General features: G+C 36.2%; 1 protein-coding gene across 1 annotated transcript in view; it reads right to left on the bottom strand.

Moving 5' to 3' along the window:
- Window positions 1-21,749, bottom strand: part of PIEZO2 (piezo type mechanosensitive ion channel component 2) — a 314,668-nt gene that overhangs the window by 194,347 nt on the left and 98,572 nt on the right. Inside the window, 1 exon segment of the mRNA XM_080580333.1 lies at window positions 6,303-6,428. Within this exon segment, the coding sequence (XP_080436459.1) occupies window positions 6,303-6,428 (126 nt within the window).

The raw sequence follows: 21,749 nt of genomic DNA, 5'->3' as shown, positions 1-21,749 counted from the left end.
CATGAGTTCTCCCTGATTCCACAGACAGATCCATTTTTACACATTTTATGACTCAGACACTGCATATTGCCTATGCACGAAACAGTAAACAACAAGGGATTTACAGGAACTATACTTTTTTATTCTTAATGTCATTCTCCCACCTTTCTGTTATTTCTTAAGTTTTCAGAAGTACTCGCCATGCAAAGCAGGTTTGGAAGCATCTTAATCAGCTATGAACTCGCTACAGACAATGCATGCTTGCATTACTTGTGCTAATCTCTGAAGAATTTTCTGTCTCTCAGTGGAGATTTGGATAAATGGTTGTTGCTTTTATACTCAGTCATTGCTTTTAAATTCATAATTTTACAGGGATAGTTGCTGATACGAGGACATTATCAGAATATTAGTTTATTGGAATATTTCAAAATTTTCAGTATTTTCAAAATACTTGAAGGCAGCCCTGCATGAAATGATGTGTCCAAATAGCTGACCAGAGTCCATGAGATGTATGTTCAGACTCTAGGCAGGTGTTCAACCAGTAAGTCATGGTATTTGAAAGTCCTGCATGCATCTGCTACACACCATTGCAATAGAAGTAGGAAATTCTGAATGCAATTTCTTAATCCTTTGCCCCTTTATAAGTAGAAATACTGTCTTTATTTCCAATGAATTAATAAATCCACCTAGAAATATGTTGGTCTTTACAATACAGTACTTTTCAAAACCAACACAACCTTGAAAGGATACTCAGGAGGATAAAAGACATGAAATATCACTAGATACAGAGGAAAAAGTACCTGGTACTCATTCCTATGAAAGGTCAACTGCAGTCCTGAGTCTGAGCTTTCAATAAATGGAGAATCCTAATTTGTTTGTACTGGATATTGCTGCTTCCTAATATAACCCAAAGCCCCAGGGACATGCTGGTAGTAATGCAAACACAGGACGGTCTTTCAGCCAAGAAATCATTTTAAATTTATCTAAAGTAAAAAGTTATTATAATTCCACAATGGTGGCATGCATTTGTTTGACATTCACCACAGCATACTGGGGGCAGAGAAGTATCTGAATTTAGTTCCCATGATCTAACAGAGAAGCTATCTAGGCAACTTGATGATTTAAGACTATTCTCCCTTTTTTCTTCACATAACCATTTTGTAAATAAAGCATCCAAGGTATACACAGTAAACAAATGCAGAATTTCACAGAAATCTTTAGAAAGATTTCCAGGCATTAATTATGGATCCATCAGTTCTATTATTTGAGGTACAAGAAAAATATCCAGAAGTACCATAACTGCCAATTTTGATATTCCAGCAAATATTGAATACAAACTTAATCACTTTATAGCTGATTAAAAGCGCAGCTGAAAGAAAAAATAATATTTCTTAATTGTATTTCTTAAGGAATAAAATATTGTTCTGAAAGAATAATCTTTTCAATAGATCTGGATGTAGACTTCAACACCAGGAGATGGTACAGTCAGCACAAAATAAAAAATGGGTGAATATAACACTACAACTAAGAGAAAAATAAAATGGAATATTTTTACAGACTACTAAACACAGTAAGAGGATACACTTACAGAGGACTAGCACAATAAGGAATATTTTCACTAACTTACAGAAAGTAAAGTTTAAAATGAACATCATGGAAAATATTGCTGTTGCTGGTGGAAATGTCATTTCAAAAACATGTTTAAAATTAGTCCTAGGAAAGAACAATAGCAAGCATACCGAAGAACTTATTACCTCTATGTTACCTCTATGTTTATTACCTTGTGATCAAATTTGCAATTGCCTGTCTCACAGATTCTATATGCAAAGGGCATTGCTTAATCTAATAATCAGAATTTTATTTCATCAGAAGTACAAATTTAATAATGAAATTGTATTACTGCATGAATACTACTACATCTCAAAATCCAATTCTGTGTTATATGGAAATATCATCAGTGTAACAAGACTGATTACCTAGCTCTTGATGGCTTAAGAAGATTAACGCAGCTCACGACGCTTGCTGTATTTATCTTTTTCCCTCCCTATATGAACTCTGATGTAAAAAATGAACTATCTGGTTATGTTAGTTCCATTCAACGCAGCTGTGGCTAACCAGAAACCTTTTATTAAGCCAAGTGACAAGTTCTAGAAGCAAGATTTTACACATGCTAGGCAATACTGACAAAGTTGTGAAGAAACAAAAACCCTCTGTTGGCTAAATGTTTTTAAACTCCTCTGTCAACCCACCAGCATACATCTATCTAGCTTAGAAAATGCTATGGCATTTTTGTAGCCATCCTGAAAGAGAAGGAAAGGTATGACCTCTAAAACAGGAAAGGGATGAAAAATAAGAATCTGAAGAAGCTAAACATTGTAAGACTTGCTTTTTTTTAAACACTATCAGCTGATTTTGAATAACTTCAGCATAAGAGCAGAGTATTTAAAAATCAGTCAAAAACTACTTTCTGCTTTGCTCTTGCAGATAGCCCAAATTAATCTGCTTCTAGATGTAAAAGATTATTAAAGGAATGATTGTCCTTAATTTCCAGAATGAAACTATAACTGTATAAGGTTTAAGAGGTGACAGTCTGTGTCACACCTCTAATTTAAACATTTTTCAAGTGTTTTTATTACTAAAATGAAAACATTTTCAGAAGACATAATACAGCAGTGTGAAAAAAACTGAAAACAGAAATGATCTTTTGATTCAGAAGCTGGCATTTAAATATGCCCAAAGTGACCTACAGAATTTGAAGACAAAGATATACCCTTCTCTCATCCATTTCTTAAACTGGCAGAAATTAGATGATTAACTACACAATGCAACAAATTTCAAAGAAAACACAGAATCAAATAAAAACATTAATACATTCATTTCTGATGTGAAAATGATGGAGTCATAGAATCAGCTTTAATTTCCCTTAAGGAGGAAAGTAGCAGAGAGAACAAACACTGTAGGAACATGTGGACAATTCATGTACTTTATCCTTGGAGCATTTAAACACATCAAAATAATTACAAGTTTTTTGTTTGTTTCTTTTTTTTTTCCTTCTTTTGCTAGTACACCTTTTCCCCTTCCTCGTTGTATTGTCCTTTTATTCAGTCTAGAAAGTACTGCACCAAAAGTCCTGGTCCACTTTTGCACTACCGACTCTCACTTCATTTACATGAGGGCAATGTATGGTGTAATTTAACTCATGTAGAGTTAAATTAACTCTACATGAGTTTCAAACTCATGTAGAAATTCAGTTCCAGCAAAATCAAAACAAAAATTAAATTTAAAGAAAAAATCAAATATTGCAGTATATCCAAAAATCCCTCACAATAGTATTTGCAGATGGCGTTCCTTCACATGGGGCTGTGAACAAACTGGGAGACAGAATTCAAAACAGTCTTGAAATCATTCTGGAAGAAACTGGGCAAGCACAAATTTCTGTTATAATGTAGGGGTACTCACCTATATAAATATGGGTTTAGGAAAAAAAAATTACATTAGCTGCTCTGCAGAAAAGGATTTGTAGGTTATAGTGAATCACAAAGTGGGAGAGAATGCTGCTGTTGGAAAAAAAAAGTACCATATAGTAACACACAAACAGGTATTGTCACTTGTAGACATACAGGTAATTATTATATTCAGAACGTATTAAAAAAATTCTCAGCTGAATTACTGCCTTACATTGGGTACTGAACTTCAAAGAACTATGTTGACCACTTGGAGAACACAGAAATAGACCAACAAGTAAACATGGCCCATGAAGAAAGTTTGGAGGCACTGAAGTTCTATTAAGAGAAGAGAATGAAAGGAGTATATGTGACAGACATGACAGCAGCCTTCAAGTACTTAACAGTAACCAAAAAGAGAAATGGAAATGTTTTCTCCATTTCTACAGTATATTGAAGGAGCAAGACAAGGTATTTTGACTAAGGGGGAAAAAAGTCCCTAATGATAAGCATCAGAAGAGACTATAGAATATTTCCAGTCAGGCACACAGGACTTAAGAATAAGATAAACAGCTGTAAAAACTGTTTCATTAATAGTTGATCCCAGTCTGGATAGGGAAACAGAAAACTCCAGTCTTCTTGTCTACACTTCTGTGTTTCTTATTGAGTGAAAAGAGTTGAATAAACATTAACAGCTAACTCTACCATGCAGAGATCATAACACTGTGCAGATGCTACAGGCACAGTGCTGTCATTTCTCCAGCTATAGCTTAGCACACTGCTGTAGTCAATTTTGCAAAGCATTATTCATATAGCCGGGGAACAGGAAATACAGTAGGGCTGTGTCACCAAATAATTACAAGCAGAAGTACTACCAAAGTACTTTCTGGAGTAGGAATTCTGTCTTTTCCTCACCTTCACAGTACCACATATTCTCTGCTGCCATTTAATGACAATAATTTATGTTTCAACTAGTCTAACCAAGGACTTGGTATCTTTTGTCTCTTTGATCCTCAATGGTCTTTATAACTTTTTTAACTTCTTCTGCACGTTGCAGATCCAGCATCCATAATGCCAGCATCATGTTCCCTTCTTCATTAACTTTACCCGAAGTTGATCAACTATCGCCATACCAGTAAACCAAATGGTGCCAGTTTACTCTGGCTCTGAAATTCAACAACTGATTTTTTTTTTTTTTTTTTTTTTTTTTTTGGTATTGCTAGACTGTTAGAACAACCTCTGGAACAAGATTTTTTGGCCCACTTCTTTTCTCCCAAAATGTCAAGCATGGTTTGGGAGTTCACATGGGCCAAATACTGTTCCCAACAGGTAACTTAAACACACTCCCTGTGCCCAGGAGGCAAAGAGAGATTAATAGTGAGGATATGGGTCATTCATGTCAACTGGTCTCAGTGTCAGAGAGCAGCCTGAGGCACATTTAGTTTACTACTACATCCATACCCATTATACTATAAGGCCATTTGTAAGGAAATCATTATTAATAACAGCTAGAATAGAAGTTTCAGTAATACTGAATTTAGAGATGTTAATTACAGATAGAAACGGTATGTCTTCTCCTTCTTTTCTTCAGGAGTGTATTCTTCAGAATGAAGTAATTTTGAAAAATTGTTTTCCACTGTAGCTCCCAATTTCCACCACAGGAGGAAGAAAACGCTACATGGTTTCTTCTCTGTCTTGGATGGTTATGAACTCTCTACCCTACAAACAGTGTCTAACAATGATACAAGTGCTATAATCTAAGCACAAATACTGTATTATTAATCACAAGAATATTAGATATAGGAAATCAACTCATGCAGTTCACACAATCAATAATAATAAACATTTCTAAAAAAAAAAAAGAAAATATACTTTTGAAGGTCTGACTTGAACTGACAAAGCCTAAGACATTTAAGACCGATATTTCATAAACACAATTATGTCTTTTACTTCGAGAAATGGTTTGAGTTAAAGGTGAAATTATAATGTGTGCTCCAAGTTTCCTTAGGATTTTGTTGCTTTAAGTTAAATCACATAAGGTTTCACATAAGGTTTCTTGTGTTTAATTGTATTATAACTGTTTATTCAAGTGGCAGCAGCATACTCTGTGATAAATTAAATGGACATTTATCAAGGGCAAGTTGACAGTTTTAAATGTTAAACATAATCATTGTAAGACAAGTACAAATAGCTTCTACCTGGAGGTTACGTATCCAAATCACTGGATAGATATTTTAATTAACTTCTGCACAATAAAGAATATTTGCTTCTGAATTATTGAAGAACATTTCCTGAGAGAGTAAGATATAAAATGTCATGCAATATATTTGTAAGTACTGTTTATATATAAATAAAACCTGAAAATCCTTCTTCCTATATAACACAGGCAAGAAAGAGACAAATACGGTTTAAAAACAAATCTTGAGGTCAAGATTTAATTTTTAATTAAAAATCAGCTTAACAGAGTTCCATCAGACAGAGGCATAATACATGGTTAGAGCCGTTTTTATTAGTATATCTTTTTTTTCTTAGTTCAGTGAATTATTAATTAATAACAGTGTACCACCTCCAGTTCTGAGGGCATTTTGAGAAAGCCTAAAGATGAAAATACATAACAACCATTGCTAAACCCAAAGAGAATATACTGAGAAACATATGCATGGGAACAAATGAGTTAACACTTTTCTGTTTTGCTAAACCCATCTAGACTTCTTGCCCTAGTAACAGCAATTCTTAAGGCAACAAGCTGGGAAAGAGGAAGAAAGCTGCAAACCCATAAGAGGAGAGTGGTAAGTGCCTTCCCATCAACCCTTCACCTTTCAAACCACTGAAGCATCTGAACACTTAAAATACTAATAAAAGCTAAAAAGTTTTACTCACAGTTAAAACCAGGTTCAATAGTTTTTCCAGCTTCAAGACTGTTTATTGTAATCTGAAAGATGATGTGCAGCAGCAGAAATGATAGACTGGTGAAACACAGAGATTTTAATAATCGTCCTGTATGCCCTGGAAGACAAAACATACATACATGTAGTTGGTGAATTTCTTAATATCTCTTAAATTTTAAAAATAATAAAAACAATAAAAATATTCTGACCATTAATATTTCTGCAAGTCAGAGCCTCATTATTCTCGATTGACTCTTAATAAGCAATGCCATAGCCAAAAGCTTAAAATTAAGGTATCTTTGAGTACTCTTTTAATTACAAAAGCTAGCAATTGCTGTTACTGATATTTCTTTTTACTTTTGATTTAAAAAAAAAAAAAAAAGTTTCTTGAGTCCCCAGATAGCAATTTTATATAACAAATAACATCATTATTCTTATCACCATGTTACCTGATACAAAGTATGGATGATACTTCCAATCTTGGGAAAAATAAAAACCTGTTAACCTAATTACACTTTCCAAAACAAATTACATTGGAGGAGGTATAACAACAGAAGAACCTCAGTTTGGCTCAGAAATATAGACATGCTTTCAAACGAATGCTTTGCTTTGTGCAGACTGCCCTCTTTCTCTTCCTGTAGTAGCTTTTTGAAAAGAATTTTCAGTGCACACTGAAGAATACTGTGCCAGATACATTTGGTCTTAGTTCCTCTATGATTTACTGGATATATATAGCCAAAAGCGAATAGCAAATGTTTGATGGAGACTTAGAAAATGCCTTATAAATCCTCTAGGAAACACTCAGCTTTATCACAGGCAGCCAAATTTGCAAGGGATGAATAAATAAAGTAAACCATTAGTATTTCAGAAAATATGCAACTTTAACAAGAAGTTTTGTTGCTGATGAAAGACGACACTACTTATCACCCTGCTTGACCTATTTACAATAAAATTTCTATTTCTTAAGTATTTTATACCTAGATTTTATACCACCTGCTTCATGCATTTGAAAGTCACTTTTTTTAATTTACAGATTATAAAACTAAATTGCTGCAATTCTTACACAAGGATATAAATAAAACCAAGGCTGTGGAGAGCAGAACTAGCAGAGTATACTCAGAAAAGGTTCACCTACATGCATCCTGTTTCTTTCATTCTTACTCTCTGTGGGTCCATTGCAAGCAACTTCTAGAAAGAACACAATGATCAAGACTGACCTGAGCTCTGGCTCAGATTTGATTACTGAGCAAATGCATCCAAAAGCTCACAGTAGATAGTCAACTGTCCCATTAGTTTAGGCTTAAGATCCCACTAAGGGGGTTGTGTTATTCTTGATGGACAGAATCTTTCACAGAAGTCCTTTTGAAATTTGGTAAGTGGTTTCTAACCACTTGCACTGTAAGAAAAGATGCAAAGGCACTAAAATAGAGACATAAGACAGCACTAGGGAAATGCACTAGCTTAAGGAGATTTTGGTCACTAACTCAATGCATGCACAAAGCAACTCACCAGTCAGTACTCTCCTCTGTAAAATGAAATCTAAAATTCTTTGGGAACTGATTATCTCTTACAACATCTGCCTAGTATACAGTATGGTCTTAACCAGAACACACAGAAATTTCACATGCTGGATGCTTTAAATACCCAACTTTTTGCTTTTTTTAAACACGATAAAATGCCCGCTGTGTGTGTGTGTGTATTTCTTTTTCCTTTGGTGATGCCAGTAGCTCTGAGGAGAGTGTCCTTGACCTGATAGTTAGATCATATTGGTTTCATGGAATTTAGATCAGGTCTACTTCAGATAGATAAAAAGCATTCTGTGACAGAAATCTCTTCCTCATTCCTAGGCTGGCAAAATGAAGGGTAAAATATTGAGGACCAAAGCAATTATATCATAATTATGACTATGTACTATACAAGTGACAGGGAAACAAGGTATGGTTCATATTTTGCATCTATCCAGTAAATCAACTTTCTGTTTTATACTGTGTTGAGCTTACATGGCAAAGTTTAGGTAGCAGGGGGCTGCAGGGGTGGCCTCTGTAAGAAGAGTTGAGCAACTGCCCCGTGTTAGATAAGGGCCAGTTTCAGCCGCTGGTTGGGGAGGAGGTAGGAGAGGGTGGTTGAGGGAGAAGGTGGTTTTAGTTTGCTTTTAGTTTCTCACTGTTCTAGTCTGCTAGTGAACTATAATAAATTATATTAATCTTCCTACTTTGAGTCTGTTTTGCCCGTGACGATAATTGGTGAGTGATCTCCATGCCCTTAACCCTTGATCCCTTTCTCCATCATATTTTTTCTCCCTGTTCCTTCGAAGAGCAGAAGTGAGAGATTGGTGTGTTGGAGTTTGGCTGTCCGTTGGTGTGAAACCATCACATTTCAAGCATATCATCGATGGCCCAAGTAGTAGTTAATAATGCAAAGAATCAGATAACTATGATTTAGCAATTTTAGAAAAACTTAATACTCAAAACTTTTGTTACGATTGCTATCTTGACAGTGCAACTTTTGAATACTAATGCCTGTAATGAACTTTTTTTTTCTTTTTTTTTCTCTTTTTAAATCAAGACATTGAAGAATTCAAACAAAACGGCAAATGGAAAGAGCAAGCCCATATAGGAATTTTGCAATCTGAAAAAGAAGCTACTTTGTATGACTTTGGTGGTCAAACTGTGCATAGCACAGTACTGGTCAGCCATCAGAGTCTACAGACATAAGACAACCCAGGTTGCAGAGCATTATAAAACATGAAGTAGATTTAAACATGAAGTAGATTAATTTTTTTTTTTTGTCCGAGGCCTTTTTTGTTCTACTCGTACTGAAGCTGGCCTAGTGTCCTGGCCTAGGACAAGAACTTCTAAGCATTATGAAAGCATAAATAACTCATATTTTCAAAATCATGAGAAGAATGAATATATGACAAGCTACGTGTTACTAAATCAGTTGTTAAATGTGATGTCATATACAACAAAATACAAAGACTGCAAGGACTTTTACATTTTTTTGGCAAGTCTTAGTATTTGGTGTCTTTTCCCTGCATTACCAGATCTCAGACTCATGATATTATGAGAGAGCTGCATACTCTGAATACACATTTTTAAAAAGTATATTTTAAAGTTGAAGACAAACAATTTGACAATACGGATGCCACGTACTCAACAGTTCTGTTAAATCTTTGAGATTTTTAAGGAGAGTCTGGAATTTCTGAAGCTTTGGGTCACAAACTCTCCCCAGAGCTTGGGAGTTAACAGTTCAATAGTGTTCAACTGAGCACTGAATTTTTCACATCAAATTATAATTGGAATGTTTAACAAAATTGTTTCAGTCAGCCTCTAAAGGAAAACAAACTGCAACATAACTAGCCAATGCACATTCATTTCCCAAACTGTTTCCATATAAAGACATAAACTATTAAAAATCTTGGGTCCATCTTTCAATATTCCAAATGCTATTTATCTCCAAAATATACCTTAATTTTAGAATTCATTTTTATAAGCTTGAAAACAAAAATCTTTGAACTGTCGATTGAACAAAGCATTTCTTTAACAAAGACCAAACTTGTGCAATCGTCATCCTTCTAGGAACTGTCAAAAATGTTGACAAAACACTTCTTGAAATGCTGGCAAACCATCTCCTTCTACACCAAGTTAATATTTTAAAGGATCAGTAACTCTTGTGATAAATGAAATCTCAGTGTACTGGTAAATATGGCAGAGGAGATACACTACTGGAAGGCAACTAGACATGCTCAGTGCAGGTTACAGGATTCTTAAAGAGCTGTTTCCTTCGTGGCTATCAGTGGGACAGGACCACCATGACAACCTACTGAGCAGCCGACCTTTGCATGTACAGTATTCAGCTGTGCCAGCAGAAACTAGATGCTACAAGAATTTGGAGAAGAGTAAGAAATATTATGCCCCTGATTTCAAAAGTTTTGGAGAGACATCAACAACTTGGGAGAAATGGGAGTGCTAGAAAAGTCAGTGAATTACTGGATCTGTAATTTATGCCAAGGAAGAAGTGACAGATTTGGATAAAGGATGAGTTTCAATTTATAGTGGGGTTTGGATAAACCCATTTAACTGTATTTTTACTTACATATTTTTTTCTTTCTACTGGAAACTTAGTTTGAAATTACACAAAGAAAAAATTAACTGTATGTGTACAGGACTGAGATGGTGAGAAAGGAGAATAACACCTCAGTCCACACTGGAAATCAAAATGCAAGAAGGGAAGCACTGATTGCTTTCCTTCTGTATATTAGATGTATAGACTCGTACATGTTCATCAAGACTGATCTAGGAAGAATCTTCTCACAAAACACCTGGATTTGTACTTTACAGTCAGGTTCTGATTTTACTCACACCATGTGGTGCCACCAGCTTCAGGAAACTGTGGTGAATTGGAAAGAAAGAGCAGAATTTGCCTCATAACTGGCTTGAAAGATTAGAAAAAAAGTGGGTTTGCTTTCAGGTGCAGCGTGCCATTCCTAATGGTACCCAGTGGGATCAAAACCTGGCACATGGCTTTAGAAACGTACCCCAGTGTGCTTCAGAAACACACGGGGAGGTTGCTTGATCCTCTCGGTCCCTCCAGAAGGCTCCTGGGCAAGGGCCTTCTCCCCTCCAACCAACCCAGCAGGAAGGTGGTCAGGATGCAAAGCCTTCATTACCCTCCTTCTAGCCAGCCCAACTGCAACATTAAACCGGATTAAAGAGGGCCATAAGCTTTCAAACGTGGCAAAGGAATCCATTCTTGTATTTTTCAAAAGTAACGCAGCCAAGAGCTGGATTAGTGATGGCATGTCCCCCCAGCCACAGGCATGCAACCTCAGTACAACTAACTATTTGAATGTGCCCAGCTGGGACTGCTGCTGTCAACAAGCACAGCTCTTCACTGCCTCCATCACTATTGTATGCAAAGGTGGAGCCTACTGGTCACAACATTTCAAATGCAGAAAAATAGCACTGTAATGTTTAGATGGGCAGTCCTGTGATCTTTTCTGCTACCCCTTTTCCATAAAACAGAGTATAACAGACTTATTTGTCTTATTTTACTTGTACATATGGAACTTCAGAAGAGCTTCTTCCAAAAGGGTGTGCCAACAGGACATGGAATAACTGAATGGTCAGTTGTCACTGACACCCACTTAAAATCACGTATATTAGCTTTTACTATATAATCAGACCAAGAGCTGTTGTAAAGAGCCTATCATATTGTAGTGGCTAACTACTAAGTTGTTTGCAAGGTGCATTTCATTCTACACAGCATTTTCTCTCTCTGATCCATCGGAGGGGGTGCCACAAGAAAATTGGTTGAGTCTGTAACACTGTTAATAACACTACTAATGATTTATCCTGATTTTTTTATTAGTACCATGCATCTACGTGTAGAAGCGATGTTTACTCTCCACACTCTGCTAGTATCAGGACAGAGAAAATAGAGGAGAAAAATAACAAATTCTAAAAATTAAATTAAGACCATTTACAACCCAGACAGTGTAATTTCTTCTCTCATGATCATACAGATGCTGCACAGTATCACCTACAGAGTAGATCTGAGAGTGTTTGGGTGGCTTATACGAATGTTTTATTATTTGCACTGGGATTTTGTTGAAATATAACCTTAGTGTTGAATTTTCTCAAGTCAGTTGGGTTTTGGATAATTCTAAAATCCCTTTAGCCATACATTGCACAGTGAACTGCTGCTACACTCTCAATTCTACCTCAACGGTTTCACTTGAGCGGTTTTTTACAAAACACTTTTTATGCAGCTCACAGCAGATAAAATACCAAAGCACAAGTCATTTTTCTCATAATCTTTGATAGCACACAGTGAGTGGTAAATATTAATGGGCTCTTAACTTCTGAACTAGTGACACTTCATTTAATAAAGATACTCTATTACAGACACACAGGATTTATTTTTTAATAAACCTTTTAATCAGTAAGTGACAAACATAAAACTAAAGAGCTCTGGGGAAAAGGCTTGGTTGCAGTAAACTTCTGCAGCACAGACAGGATCAGTCCCACAGATTCCGTTTTAGCTAGTAATTTTAGAACCTTATCTTCTTGATTTTCCATCAGGAACCCTAGCTTCACCTCAGAGCCTAACTCTAACCTAATCTAACTCTAATCCTAACCAGGATCCAGGGACTCTCATGTCCTGCTCCATGGCTCCAAATAGGAGTCTGTCAACATCATCTACAGCATATGTAGATCAGGGCACTAGGGAATGGGAAGTTAAAGAAAACTTACGCACTGTGGAAAAATCTGGATTTTGGAGGTCACATGATCCACAACAACAAAAAATCAAAATGTCATCATTTCCCCCCAAAATCACACCTTTGGGACCACCTCTGTTTAAGCACCTCAAGATAACACAGATTATTTACTGAGACAAAAGAAAGTTCTGATTTGAAGCTGTTGTCTGCCAAAGTCTCAGTGGTGATAAAAACTAGGGTTGGTTTCAGCTGATCATCAGAAAAATGTCATCACTGAGTTCAGAATGAATGTCTGCCACTTTGGCCACAAGCGCCAAACATAGATTCACACATTTAAACATATACATAGATGAAAGTTTATAAGCATTAAATAAGCGCTGATATATCTGTGCTGAAGAATCTGGATCAGTCCCCTTTCCTGAATTCATCAGTGCAATAATTGACACTAAAGACAGTGGGACATCTCGTGATGGCCAAGAAAGATGATGAAAGGGTTCAAATACAAGTTCTAAATGCAGCTTGTATTTTCAGAGATGACTAATTGGTGAAACTTGCAGGGCACAAAACAGTTTAGCCCTGTCAAAGAATGCATTTAAGCACATGCTTACTTTCAAACACATGAACTGGGAGTGAAGGGCTCTGAATGTTGCATAAAAGGTTTGTAAAATAGGACTCGCTGTTTTATTGCTAGAGTATTGATACTTTACATAGTCAAGCCTTATAGCACCCGGCTTGCAAGTCAGTGGAAGTCAAAACCTTTTAGATACCTCTGCACCACCCACTGCTCAAGTCAGTGCTCTGCAGAAGCTAATTTTCCATGTTTCTCCTTACAGCTGCAACATGTATTTATGTTTGAGTGTGAGGGGTATGCATAACAGCACTTTCAACTCTTATTTTCCTGTGCACATTCACAGGTGCACAGAGAGAGCCATTCAGTTTCAGGTTCTGTTACAACTATGTTAAACCTCTGTTAGTACCAGTTACATTATTAAACCACCTTTCATAGACATAAAATACCTACAGTATTCCTAAATGCATAGTATAGCTATGTACTATGTAAGTAGTAAAATGATGCTCAGCTCTACAGAATGAGCTGTATATTGATGGTCATGCTGTCATAATTCTTCGTGAACCCACCGGTGTAAAGAGATGTTGTACCTGTTTGACAGAAGCATCTCCGTGGATGCTTTCCTCACTTCACAATACTGTTCAACCGCCTCTAGCATATGCAGTGTCTGCTATATTTTAACAAATGGAGATAATGACAACAGTGTTAATATCCCATTTTAGAGGTTTGGCCTCTTGATTGCTGAAACAAACAACGGGGCAAAGCTGTGAACTGGGGAGAGAGGAAGGTGACCATTTGGAAGGACTATACTAACAAAATTTGATAATGGCGTTCCTTGTACAAGGTACATGGTGGATTAGTGACTTGCCATCGCACAAAGTAAAGCAACTGCATATTGGCTCTCATTCACTAAGCCTCACACGTATTTCCTAAGTAGATTCAAAAAAGATAATGCTTAAACTGTCCTGAAGCTATCAGTAATCATTTTTATGGTTAAAAGAAGTGTTACTAATTTCTAGCCAGAATACAAACAAAAATTAATTCTTCCTTTCATGAAAGTGATGCCATCCTTCCACTGCATAGTAAGCATAGTTATCAATACATCTATTTTTAGCTTAATAAAAAACATATGTATATTTTTATCTTATATTCTTATATTTCAACATCATCTTCTACTAGAGGGTTTAGTCTAAGTAGAGCCTTAAACTACGGGCAGACGTTACGGCAAGAAAAGAAAACTACTCAGTTCACTCGCTGAGTTTCCAGCAGCAGGACAAAAACAGAGAGCAATTAACTAATGCCAAAGTCTATTCTGTACCTGCCCAGACCCAAGCCTTAAAATGTGTATCCACAAACAACCGCTCAAGATTTCATGCCATTATTTTTAGCTGTGTTTAAAAATATGTGCCCAAGTGGCCACGGTGAAATCCAGACCAGAGAAGTACAAGATTTCAGGTTCAGAATTTCCAGCAAAAGTTTCCCATCATTTCAGCTGTTTTATCCACACTTTCCTGAACACGTTCATTGTTCCTTTATGTAGCCAAATGTTGCAATCTACAACTGTGCCTAATGTAAACATTAAAAAATTAATAATTTAAAAAACACACAATTCCTGAATTTCAATTAACTTTTGTACTATAATGTGCTTTTTTTTTTTGCATTGCAAATGACATTATTTCTTAGAACATTAAAAAAAACACAAGAATTTGTAACAGTTTATTACAAAATATGGAATTAGCTAAAAATTTTACATTACTTTTTAAAGCAAAATAAAACACATTGATCCAGGCTGTGTGTCTGCACGCAAAAAAGTAAATTCATTTAGATTCTTTTATATACTTATGTATTTCCTTCCATTTCTCTCTGTTTCTCTCTCTTTTGAAATACTACAGAGCTCTAGGAAGGAAGAAAACACAGTTTAAAGATAGACACTGAAATTTGCAGGAATGCCAAACAAACATGGGTAAACAGTCAAAAATGTTATGTGTAATAAAAAATTATTTAGAAATGAAAACATACAAACTGCTGCATAGGATAATAAATGCCTACTTACTCTAGCTTCTTGCAGGATTTCCTGTTTTTCCTAGAAGTTTTCGTGCCCAGAATACTGCTAGAACTGAGCTGTATACCCTCTGCATCAATAGACAATACCATCGTTCAAGCTAGTTATAATCTCTGACCAGCAAGTTTACACAGGCAATTTACCCATTTTGTTAACAAAATATTTTGTCAGACAAGACTCAGAACTTAACCATTCATTTTTTTTTCCCAGATGATCCTCATAAGCTTTCAAAGCAAACAACAGCTACTTGCTGTCTGCTTCTCAATTTGACAGGTGACTGTACCAAGTCAAATACAGGAAATATCATCTCAGATACTAGCACATATGAACACTGAGCAATTTTAAGCCAGAGCTGTTCTTTCACGAGAGTATTTGAGCTTTTAATACAGTGTTCCAGCTACTTCCCTTGAGGAATCTGACTCTCCATATTTGCTACTAGCAGATCATACTTGTTTTGAACTCAAATTAATTCAACCATTATTATCCGTTTGAAGCATTGCTTGCAACTTACTTTCCTTATGCACATGTCATGGTCACAAAGAGCAGGTAACTCTAACCAGAACTCAGTTTCTTCAACAAAGTCCACACAACTCCCAAGTAACGGGAGATGACAACAGCACATTTGCTACAGTGCTGAAATCATTATTAAAAATCTGTACTTACTAGGAGGTAAATAACTTCCTCCATTGAATACCTACCCACATGCATTCATACGTAGCAAACAAATTTGATGGAAGGCAGAGTGAGAAGGGAAGGCTAGAAGGCCATGTAAATAAGACTAATACAGCTATTGCAAAACAAACCCTACAGGATGATGTTTTCACAAGACAGTAGGAGCACATAAATATGTGTTCTGAACTTGCAGTGGAAGCTGTGCTACAAATTTTTACCCTTGACAAAACTTTCCCAGGAAGTTCTAGAGGCTCCGTCTTTCATAGAGTCTACCACCTTTCTTAAAAGTTTGCATTAGTTAATTTCTGGCAAAATATAATGGATCTCACGACCCAGTTAAAGAGCCCCTGAGTTGAAATGCATTGACATTTACTCAGGTAGATAATGATGGGACAAGGGGGAATGGTTTTAAACTAAAAGAGGGAAGATTTAGATTAGAGGTTAGAAGAAAGTTTTTGACTCAGAGGGTGGTGAGGCACTGGAACAGGTTACCCAGACAGGTTGTGGATGCCCCATCCCTGGAGGTGTTCAAGACCACGTTAGATGAGGCCCTAAGCAACCTCATTTAGTGAGTGGCAACCCTGCCTATAGCAGGGGTGTTGGAACTAGATGATCCTTGAGGTCCTTTCCAACCCAGGCCATTCTATGATTCTATGATTGTGTGGCATTTCAACTTCCCTGTAAAAACACAAATGATCTGGACTGCAAAATACCCCATCCACATAACACTGAAATATCCTAGGCTTTGCTCACAGCTTTGTTCCTTCTTTATCGGATGTGCTTAGGGAATTAGTAAATTTTTTTACAGAAGAAATTTGTTTCTACGATGGCGTTTGAGGAAAATAATACAATGATAGTATGCCACGTGGCCATGAAACTTTCTTCTTTCTTAAAAAAAAATTAAAAATAAAAAAATAATAATTTCAATGGGCAAGTGGAAGAGAAACAGATAGCTTCCTAAAAATATTAGCAGTATCTTGTCACCCAAATCAGGTAGCTTTCTAAAGAAATTAAAAAATAAACTTTCCTAGAGATTATGTTGTATATTCTGTAAAATTCTATAGAGAAGTAGATTGGGAAAAACTGAAGAACTGCAAATCTGACTTGCACACTTGGAAAATTGATGAGAACTATAATGTAGATTTGTTATATTGTTGGGTAAGAATCATACAATGAAATGGAGTCCAAGTAATTACCTTAGAAGACCATTATGCCTAGCAGACTTTAGAAATCTTTGAAGATACTAAAGGGCATGGAGAGAAGGATATTTTAGATGAAACAGCAAATTTGGCTTTCAACAAGCTTCTGGACAGTATTTCCGAAGAACGAGCTTTTGTCAAAGGCTCTTACAGGAAACGAACTATCATGGGAATGGAAGGAATGTCATCTTGGGACATACCAGCTTTGGCTGCTGCTGCTGCTGATCTATCATCCCGTCCAGTTGCAATGAATTTAGAACAAAAGTGCATTTTTTCCACATTAATGACAGAATTAAACCTATTTGCTACATTCAGTCCAGCATTCATATTATATGTGGAAATGAATGGATGTACACTATAAACATACATGAAACCTGGAGATTAGGGAACTCATCTATGCTTGCAGAAACACCTGATTTTTCAGAAGATCTCAAAACATTTCTCAATATTTCAGAAAATGCTTGACTAAGGAATAGTAGAACTCAGTGAAATGCTGAGATCCCAAAGACACCACTCATGTTTCATTTTAAATGATATGGAAAGGCTTTTCATTGGAACATCCCATAAACCAAGCAGGAGAACAGCAACTAGATTTGTATTTTCACTATTATAGCAATTTCATGCATGCACACACAACAGTTGCCTCTTAATCTTTCCATATGTAAAAATATTGCTGTAATATTGGGTGTCATGTTCTAAGTAAATCAGACAAAAGAAATTTTGCAAAAATAATCTCTTATTTTCTACTATAAAACGTTTACTATGCAGTTTCCTTGATAAGCCTACAGGTCAAGACCACAATGAACCACCACATTTCCACACAAAGAAACTTATATTTTTGGGACAATACCAGCAAAGAGAAGTAGATGGCTGATTTTCACCCAATCATATGCATCCCGTGTTTTTCATATTGGAAAAAGGTGGCTAACATTATAGTGAGTCAAGCCCATACTAGTAAGATGTCTTTCATGTAAGTCTATAGCTGAGGTATGAATGAACTGTGACATTTTTCCTTCCTAGGTACTATGGGCAAGGCATTCAGTGGCAGCAGTCCAAATACTTGCAGGCTAAAAGGTAGAATTCATACTAGGCATCAACAATCTGAAATTTTAAATTGCTTCTCTGAAAAAAAAATGAATGGTTGATAGTATGTACAAAGGTAAGGAAAGGTCAAGAGTTGTGTATTAGTACACAAATCTGAGAGGAAGAAGTTTACTAGTTTTGAATTACCATCTTAAATTGAAGGCTTTAAACAAAGATTTGAATTTAATAAGTCCAAGACTACAAGCTAGCTATCAGAAAATAATGAGAAGGGGAAAAATCCTCTCTCAGAATTTTCAAAATTATTTTAAGCAGCTGGAAGAAATGCACTTTCTGATGAAACCAAAACTCATGAATAGGAAGCTATTAAGAGCAAAATGACAAAGAAAAAAAATCTCTGGAACTGACTATTAACCTGTAATCTCCATCATCCTATAATCCACTGTCAAAATATTAGAAACTGTGAACATAAAAGAAGCTAAGAATGTCTGTATCTACATTGGTACAAACTGAAAGTCCATTCTCACCAGCGATCAGGAGTCAGATGTCCAGGGAAGCATACCAGAAGTTTAATACTCCCTCCAAGCCTCTAACCTTTTCCAGATTTCTTGTAGCAGATCTGTTTGGTAAATTTCTCCTCCAGTAACTTCTCTAGCCTCACTCTGAGCTATGCAGATTTTCAGCATACACAATATGCTACAGCAGGGATTGCCACAGGTCAGATGCTCACTGCATTTCTGAAGATGATCCCTACTTATTTCATGTGACACTTCCTAGTTCTCATACTATGAGAAAGGGTGAACTACTGGTCCCTATCCATCCTTTCCCTGATTCATGATTTTGTAACTCTCAATCATACAACTTTTCATTTGCATCTTCTCCCAGCTAAAGCCCCAGCATTCTCAGCTGTTCCTCACACATTGTTGCATATGCTTCAGTTATCCCCATTAACCAGCTCTGAACTCTTTTCCAGTTATACTACATTCCCTTTAGGGTAGGGCACCACCACTACAAAAGACAAACATATCATAGCTTTATAAAGCATTATAATGTTGTTTTGTTTCATCCTATATTTTATTGCTTTACATTCACAATTCTTTCTTCAACCTTTGCTGAGGCTCTGAACTAATGTTTCCATGAATGTATATATCACAGGCCCTGGACTGCATTCTTAAGTGGCAATGTCAGCTCAGTGACCACTGTTTTATGTGAGAATTTTATTATTATTATTTTAACTTTACCTTCATATATAGTTTTCCCACAAGAACATGAGTGGGATAAAAAGAAACCAGTGGATTCACTGACCTGAGGGAACTTTTTTTCTTTTTTTTCCCCTCAGAGCCGCAACTGAATGTATAAAAGTTACCAGATGCATGCACATGTGCTTTAAAACTTTTGATATTTATTTAGATATTCAGCAGATTCCCACCACGGAAAACACCTTTCAAAATTCTCATCACATCAGAGACTTTCAAAGACTATAAGTATTATCTGCTTGCTTCTGAACAAATCACTTCTCTCAAAACACATCATCTGTTCTAATGCCTAGAACCTATAGTAAAGAAGACTGCCTAATGATGAATCAAGTCGGTCATAGACCAACTTATTTCATCCACACATCAAAAACTACCTGAAGGAAAGTATGCACAGCCTTCAAAGATGAATACTTGAGTTCTTCTCTGTATCCCTGTGGGATCTTAGCAATGTTTTTCAAGATAGTCATATTTCTCCATTAAGAATAACCCAGCATTCACAGCAAGACGTTGGCTGAGTAATGCTCAATGGTCCAACTAGATCTAATATTTCGGGCATTTTGTCCTCTGGGTAGACATAAAAGGATCAGTAGTTTCATTCTTTCACGTACAGCAAAATTATGGGGATCCTGCAGCCAAATGTAGTAAAACTGCTTCAACACTGAAGCTGAATTTGGCACCTATGCTCTGCACACATGTAGTACAATTGTTGTCCAAGCAGTGTTTCAGAATCCAAGAGGCCTCTGGGGCGCTATATGAGACATCGCTGGGATTTCTCACACATCTGCCTTTCTGCTAGAAGGATTTGGAATCTTCCCCTGGATAACAGTAGGGCCAGTGGGAACAACAACCTCAAATCTTGCAAGAAGCACTAGGGACTGGAAAAGAGGACTGCACTATTTGCATCTCTCCTTCTAGATGCTTTTTAGAAAGGGTTGCTTCTTGAGCACTTTTAAATACTTTTTCCTGTGATAGGAGATCTAGGTGTGGAACAAAACAGCTCATATATACAGAAAATAACTATACAGAAATGGTATGCAAGATGATGCACTGGAACATATGAACTACATCGTTTTGTAGGGTACAGTTTTAGCATTCTGCAAAGTAAGGCAGTGCAACAGAATCCCCTCTGTTTTCATAGCCTGAATTTTTAAATTATTATTGATGTTGCCTTTGCAGAAAGAAAACTAAAGGGAATGTTGAGTATCATAAAGTGTGGAGACTATGGAGTATACGGGGGATGATGATGTGAGTGAGCTAGAAGTCTTGATTTGGAGAAGGGAGTAGAAAACTTACCTCTGCCACTCTCAGAGACCATGCAGGAAGTACACCTTTAAAGACTGCTTTGGTATTTTTAATCACTCAGAAGGTTACACAACAATCAAAGACACTCAGACACTGCAAAATACCAACTCAAAGCAAGAGAAGTGCCCAAAGGAGAAGTGTCCCATGATCCTATGCCTTGTGCCTTTTGTTGAATGATCAAGGGTAATTGAAACACCAGGCACTCTCTTTAAAAGCCACTGGCAGACCAAGAGGACCTGGGTTTGGATGAACAAAATACATATCTTTCCTATCTTTGCAAAGCTAAGAAGGTAAGCAATCAAAGAGTTCATTTGTATCTATTAAACCTGGAGATTCAAGTGTGGAAGACCTCTATGTGACTATGGCTCTATGACCTCTGAATGTCCTCTAAGTCACTGACAACACTGACGTAATGTAGTGCCTAATCTGCAGTTAGCATAATCACACTATCATAACTATTGTTATGACTGTTCTGTAGAAACATAATAAAAAAATTCCCTGAAAGATGTATTAATACAAGATTTTTGTATTAGGAGAGAATGACAAGTACATTTCTAATATGAAAGAAATTGAAATATACCACATGTTCACTTGCATATAGATCTGTCTTTACTTTTGGATAACCTCAGAAACATTGCTATGAAATAAGACACAAAGTTTGGTTTTGAAATTGTTATGGAGACGAGAATGGACTTACTTCAGTTTACTCTGTATGTACATACATTGTGTACATACAAGAGTATAAAAAACACTGGCCACATAAATGCATGCTCACAGCATAGTTAATAGTCTCACCTATACACTGAGAGAGAGGCAACACTATTCAAAATCTATATTTTTATTTAGATTCAGCCTTGTAAGAAAACACTTATGCTTCAACAGTTACAGAAAACATGGCAGATGTTGCATATTGGGAAAGATTTTGCTTCGTACAGCATTATCTCTATATCTAAACCAGAACTGAATGTAAATATCATCTGGCTATGTTTCCTATTACCATACATAACATAAAAACACTTTAAAATGTAGTCTAATTTTAAAATAATTTGATGTTTTCTATTTTCTCACACGTAATACTTTGCTGCTTGCTTTTAAGATTAACAGAATTAAAACAGAACT

This window comes from Anser brachyrhynchus (assembly GCF_964034855.1).
Source record: "Anser brachyrhynchus genome assembly, chromosome: 2".
NCBI classification, from domain to species: Eukaryota; Metazoa; Chordata; class Aves; order Anseriformes; family Anatidae; genus Anser; species Anser brachyrhynchus.
This window is presented reverse-complemented; position numbering and strand designations above follow the sequence as displayed.